Source organism: Poecilia reticulata, linkage group LG19 (assembly GCF_000633615.1).
Source record: "Poecilia reticulata strain Guanapo linkage group LG19, Guppy_female_1.0+MT, whole genome shotgun sequence".
Lineage (NCBI taxonomy): Eukaryota > Metazoa > Chordata > Actinopteri > Cyprinodontiformes > Poeciliidae > Poecilia > Poecilia reticulata.
This window is the reverse complement of record NC_024349.1, coordinates 742,406-749,224: the sequence shown is the minus strand read 5'-3', so window position 1 is coordinate 749,224 and position 6,819 is coordinate 742,406. Positions and strand designations below refer to the sequence as shown.

Below are 6,819 nucleotides of genomic sequence, written 5' to 3'. Positions count from 1 at the left end.
AGAGGCTGCAGCCCCCGTCTACCCGGCTGCAGCCTCCGTCTACCCGGCTGCAGCCCCCGGCACCCGGCTACCCGGCCTGATGCGGTTTGGGTTGAACTGAAGTGAATTTCGCTGTTTTTCTGTACGATGAGCTGATTCTGAGTCGCTGTGGATCTCCAGTAGCAGTCAGTGTTGCAACGAATCTGAAGACTGTTGCTCTGACGGTTTCATAACTGTGCTAACATGCTAACAGCATCAGCTGTTAACTAGCTCTGCTAATCCTCCTCCTTTGCTTTTGCCGCTCCTCTTTAAATCAGCCGAAGCTGCTGCGTATTTTTCCATATTGACAAACAAAAGTCTGTTGGGAAATAATTTCTGGTCATGAAACAAATGGATGCTGAGGTTTGATGATGTGAGAAGTATGGCAAGCTGTTTCCAACAAAATCTGTGGCGTCCTGCTCAGCTCTGGTTCTGACTCCTCACCAACATCACCAATAAAACATTTTTTACTGGTTTTTCTGGCAGGAAATGACAAGTTTCTGTTGCTTAGCAACACAAACACTCAGTCGTTGCTGTTATTCCTGATTCCCAGAACCAGGGAGTCTTTAAGATGTCCTGAGTTTTTCCTTCTTGCTGTTTCTGTTGTAATATCTGAACTTTGTTTGGACAGTAATATCACTTGGTGGTAAGTAAAGCAGTGAAAATGTCTGATTCTGGTTTTCATTTGTTTCAGCGGAGCTGCGTCAGGCCATCGTAGCCATGATGAACAGGAAGGACGAGCTGGTGGAGGAGAACACGTACGTCCCTCTAAACCTTCCCCCAGAAAAACGCTCAAGACGTTTTACTCAAGAAAAATCTTTGATTCGTTTGGTTTCCCAGAATAAAGTCTGTTTCCCTGCAGGCCAGTTTGAAAGCAGCATGTTGGCCAGACTTTTAAAACGCTGCTAATCGGAACGATTGCAAATCTGTCGAGCAGCATTTCATTTCTCCGTGATCTGCAGCAGGCTATTGAAGTGACGCAGACACGTTCGTGTTGATTAAACGTTTTTACGTCGGGGCTAATTGTGATTCATCGTCTCGTTTAGAGCGCCAATTAAAACGGCATTCCTCTAATCTACTGTTTATGAAAACGGCGTCAGCAGAGCGGCGGAGCTGATTCCTCTGAGCGGGATGCTTGCTAACGCAGGCGTGACCTGCTGCGTGTGTGCAGGTCTCTGCGCAGCCTGCTGGACGGCGAGATGGAGCACTCAGCCGGCCTGAGGCGGGAAACCGAGCTGCTCAGGAAGAAGCTGGCAGAGCTGGAGGAGAGGCACGGGGCCAAGGTCCAGGCGCTAGCCAGGTACCGCTCACTTCGTCTGCACCGCAACCTCAACAAGAAGGCCCACAGCATCACACTGCCAGCACCGTGCTCAGCAGCATTATGGTGTCACCAAGCAGGTTTCTAGTCACTGAAGTTTCTGTTGAGCTGAAAGTTGCAAAAATGTATACTGAACTGAGTTAAAATACTTGAAGGTATTTTTCCTTCCCTGTGTTTCCTGCTCAGAAACGGCCGATCAACAGCGCAGAAGGAGAAACCATTAATTGGAAAAGTTTAGAAAACCATAACTTCCACTGAACAACAGCGTGATGTTCATGTTGGTCCCAGTAAAAGTCAGTGATGTGGCTGATTTGTGACCAAACTCTGGACTTTAACGCGTTAATTTGAAAATCAGAAACATTTTAACACGATTCATTTTTTCACTTTTTTTAAATGTGTTTCTGGTACAGCAGTAAACTGTTGGCTTCTTTCTGGGCTGGTTGACCTTTAAACTTTCAGTAATAGTTTCAAAACAAAAGCAGCACAAACGTAGCAGAGTGGATTAGATTTGAATAATGTTGGGGGACTTGTTGACCTTTCGTGACCTCTGGAAAACATTTATTAATATCTGTAAAGTGATAGCGGCGCGTCTTCCCTGTTGGGTGCCGGGCGGCGGGTCGGGATGGAGCGAGGTCCGGCTCCGGAGCGGCTCTGATGGAGGCGGCCTCTCTAACGAGGAGCGGCTTCATGCCAGCTGCTGCGTTTGGGTTAAATGTTTATTTCCAGCACCAGATGGTCCGTTCTTCCAGCAGGAAGCCAACAGTTGTCGGCTAATTTTAGCGCTTCTCCGTGTGGATGCTCTCCGAAAGCAACGCAGCACCTAAACCCAAGTAGGCGGCTGTGTGTGTGTGTGTGTGTGTGTGTGTGTGTGTGTGTGTGTGTGTGTGTGTGTGTGTGTGTGTGAGAGGCTGACTGGGCATGGGGGTGGCAGAGGATGAGCGAGCCTCCATAGATAGATCCCAGTCTGACGCAGACGCCAGCAGAGGGGAGTCGGCTAAAAACGGGCCGCTGCTCATTTACTGACTTACTCACGCAGAAAAATCAGAACCGGAACAGAACCCGTCCGAACCCACCCACCCGAATATACCGGCAGACCCACACACAGCTTTCACTGGACCTCCTGCAGACAAACGTCCAACCTCGGAGACACTCTGAGGAATGAATGAATGAATGAATGAATGAATGAAGATCTGCAGGATTAACAAGTTCAAATCAACTTTTTTTTTTTAATCTTTCCATGTTTTCCTTCATCAAAAACAAACTTGATTCGTGTTTGAGAAATACTTAAATCTCCATGACAACCACTCATCTGGTAAAACGCCTGGGTGGACCTAGCCCCGCCCCCCGAGGCACAGCTCCTCCCCTCTCAGCTCCTCCAGACTAGCCAGCAGCAGTTAGCAACCAGCTGCTGAGCTCATTATAGGAGCTGCTGCTCAGAGCAACACTGGTAAAAACATTAAAGGGTTAATAGAGGAGCCATGTTGGGACGACTTCCTGGAGGCGGAGCTTCAGAAAGAGCAGAAGTTCTTAAAGAGACAGAGGCCCAAATTAAAGGAGTTAAATTATGAAGTGAAATTTTCTTTGTCATATTTGATATATTGAGCATTTCTATAAGAATTGAAGGTGAAATAGTTACTTGGTTGTTATAAAATGGCTCTATGTGCCTGAAAAACATGATGCTGCCCCTTTAACACTTTGGTTTGGCTGCTTCCTTCCTGTAGACCAGAAGTGACCATATTTGGAGAAGAAGCAGCAATAATTTCTGAGGTCATCTGCAGTAGACATGGGCATATTGGTTATCATTTATTGTGTTATTCTTACAAGAATTTTGATTTACTTTTTCCCTTAATAAATGCCAATTAATTATAATTATATATATATATAACTGAAAGCGTTATCAGTCGTGTCTCTGCTAACAGTGTTGTGAATAAATCCAGATTCATGAGCTCATTATGATGTAGCTATTATTCAGCCTTTTCAGGAAAGCAAGGCTTTAAAGGAAGAGGTAGTGAGTTTAGCGTAACCTTCCTGGCGGCTGCTACAGAAACCCAGACTAAACCAGATCTGAGTTGGGTGTGATGTCCATATGCCTTTAAGGCGCTGTGTAATCCCGGAGCGGCGGTGTGGTTCTGAGGCCCGGCCCCGTGGTGAGCGGGCCATCTGCCGCCCGGCGCTCTGCTCTCTTTCTGCCGCCGGCCGTTCTGGTTCTGAATGTTTGTTTCAGGGCGTCAATAACCAGGAGATTTGGACCAGTCGGGTTCCTTCTGCGAGGGATTAAACAAAGTTCACTTTCTGGCACAAAGACGAGCCTGAAAGTGGAGCGAGGAAGCCAACGTGTCTGTTGGGCGGCGGTGATAAAATATGAATCACGATTATTAAAACCTCCAGCAGCCCTGCTGTCAACTTATGGAAACCACTTTCTCTCCGTGTTTGTTCAAATCCCAGACCAATTCCAGAGGACTTTATTTTTTATTAATGCACTTTATTTAAATAGATTTTCATTTGAGAAACGCTTCTGTTTGATAGATTTTGGAAAATTATGGATTAGTAATAGTTTTTTAAATTCAAAATTGCATATTTTTTCATGAGTCAAGTGTTTTGAATCTTGATTAGAGTATTGATGTCAAGGTCTTACATTTTTGCTCACTACTCCAGGTATGTTATCGGCTATCAGCAATCGGTTGTTACTGATACTGGTGTCGGTATAGCCGATAACAGTATCGGCTATACTGGTGTCACCAGTATAGCCGATAACAGTATCGGCTATACTGGTGTCGGTATAGCCGATAACAGTATCGGCTATACTGGTGTCGGTATAGCCGATAACAGTATCGGCTATACTGGTGTCACCGGTATAGCCGATAACAGCCAATTGGAATGATTCTCCTCATTCCAATGGACATTTGGAATGAGAAAACTATTGGTTATTGGTTTAAAAATGATTTCTGCTTCAGTCGATTGGTGATCAAAGGATCCTCCTGCTTCAGTCTGAATGAGACACTGACGTGTCATTTTCACATTTATGAAGTTTTAAATGTTAATCCATCTTGGAGTGAATCACTTCCTGTATCCTCCATTTTGATTTAAAGAAGCGTTACAGAGGGAGAGAGCGCCACCTGTCTGCGTCAGTTCAGGAGTTTTTAGCTGTTTGACTGTTAAAAAGTTTTCTGTTCTTTAGTCAAGAATATTCATAATTTGTCATCGTGCCGGATAAGCGCTCCATTAAAGTATTCATGTTGCTCATACGGGAACTGAACAGGAAGTGAAATGTCTCCGAGATATTTTCTTTATAAGCCACGCCCACCACCTTCTGACCAATCGCAGCTCGCCTCCCAGAGCTCTGTACTCGACAGTCTGACCAATCACAGCTCGCCGCTCAGAGCGGACCTTCTGTTAGCTCAGTACCGGAGGGAACGGCTTAGCTGTAGCTTAGCTTCTTGTAGTAGCAGTTTCAGAAGTTCTCCTCCTCCATTTTGCGAACTTTGAACTCGGTGAATCTCGCGTCCAGCACAGTTTTCTTCCCGGGAATTAAGGTAAAAACCAAAAAGAGTCAAAATCGCTTGTAGTTTCCTCTTTGTTGCGTTACTTCCGGCGCGTGCGTACGCTCCAGTACCGTCTCCATGGCGACGCCAAACCATACAGCGTAGTTACAAAACGAAGGATTTTTTTTATTTTTTATTTAACAATAAATCAGCCCTGTGACGGACTGGCGACCTGTCCAGGGTGACCCGCCTCAGGAACCAGCACCTCCCGACCCGCTGCGGGACCAGGGGGGGTTGAAAATGGATGGATGGAAAAAATTAATTAATTTTGGAGGGTTTTAAAATCGATTCTGAAATAAAATCAATGAGAATCGCGATTCTTAAGTGCAGGGCGGCGCTACAGAGACTGTTTCTCCTCCAGACTGTTGCTCTGGAAAATCAGCTGCTCCCCTGCCAGCATGCCTAGGTGGGCCCCATGTGGGGAAAAGGAGGGCATACCAGATGGGTCCCATATGGGTTTGTCCGCGGGTTCCACGGTGGCCCCACATGGGTTTGCCCATGTAGGGCATCAGCGTACATGTGGGCCCACCACCATGTAGGGCCAAAGCCCACATGGGCCCTACATGGTGGTGGCCCCACATGGGTTTGCCCATGTAGGGCCACAGCCCACATGGGCCCTATATGGGCCCTACATGGTGGTGGCCCCACATGGGTTTGCCCATGTAGGGCCCATGTGGGCTGATGCCTGACATGGGCCCTACATGAGCGGACAAAACCATATGGGACACATATATCAGCCCTCCTTTCCCCCACATGGGGCCCACCTAGGCATGCTGGCAGGGAAACAAACCTCCTCATCGTTTATATGTTTCCGCTTTTCTGGCGCTGTGAGCCTGAAACTGATTCTTTGTGAACTAAAACTGAATTTGGTTTTGCTTTTCATAGCATTAATTGCTAAGTTGTTGCCTTTAGATTGGAATATGTTTGAGTTGAGGTCATTTATCTCTGCAGGTTTTGTACGGACCGCTGCCTGAAGGATTCGGCTGCAACGCTGAGCCTGTGCAGGCGTTGATGTGCCGAGTGGAGCTGAAAGCTGCATCCACTTGGTTTTCTCTCACCGACCTTGTCAGGATGGAAGAAAGCAGATAAAATGTGCTTTTTTTCTTGCCTAAGCTTGATTTACAGCTCGGTGAACTGCTCCAACATTGCTGGAAGTTGCAGGAAATGAGATATATTTCATTTCATTTGGTTGCATCACCGTTGCTGCTGCTTGTGATGACAATCTGCACAACCAAGAACAATAATCCCCTCTGGATTTAGATTTCCGTCTCATTTAGAGCCGAAAATGCAGCTTGAAAGTAAAACGAGGCGCTTCAACTCAAATGAGACCCAGAATATCCAGTTATTGGTGTTTTATCAGGAGGTTGATCTGCAGATTGAGCTGCAGAGACGCATCGTTGTGACTTTTTTACACTTATATGTTGTTCAGTATGATAAGTGACTGATTTACAATTATATGTTAAGCATAGATTACATGATTATTATTAATTGAATTGAACATGATTGTATATAATTACAAGGATGAAGTGAAATATATTTAAGTTCAAGACATGATTTATTTGAATAGAAGAAGTCTTTTATTTTGAAGAATGCTTAAGTATCTGGTTCTGTTTTGTCACTATCTTGCTTTGTTGATATTTTGGTTGTCTTGGTTACGAACAGCTGTTGCCGTTATCAGCTGTCGCCGTTTTCTCTCTTCAATAAAGAACTGAACAGAAAGGTTCAGTCAAAGACATACGAGCCTCCGTTTTGTTTGAAGAAGCTTCACTGTGTAACAGCATCGTTGTGTTTCTGAGTCGACCGTTGCTCTGCACCTGCAACCAGGCGCTAAAGCTGCGGTTCTGACCGGGCCAGAAGAATTCAGACCCGATGCAGCCGCTGCCGCAGTTCTGGTGGTTCTGCAGACCCGATGCAGCCGCTGCCGCAGTTCTGGTGGTTCTG

General features: G+C 45.9%; 1 protein-coding gene and 1 long non-coding RNA gene across 2 annotated transcripts in view; both read left to right on the top strand.

Annotated features, from left to right (window-relative positions):
* snx29 (sorting nexin 29) overlaps positions 1-6,819 on the top strand; it is a 109,310-nt gene that overhangs the window by 18,328 nt on the left and 84,163 nt on the right. Inside the window, exons 9-10 of the mRNA XM_017310678.1 lie at positions 713-776; positions 1,190-1,318. Of these exons, the coding sequence (XP_017166167.1) occupies positions 713-776; positions 1,190-1,318 (193 nt within the window). The remainder of the gene's footprint in view (positions 1-712; positions 777-1,189; positions 1,319-6,819) is intronic.
* Positions 4,314-6,201, top strand: LOC103481022 (uncharacterized). The gene is made up of 2 exons (XR_536213.2): positions 4,314-4,869; positions 5,830-6,201. It is a non-coding gene; the product is annotated as an uncharacterized LOC103481022 (long non-coding RNA).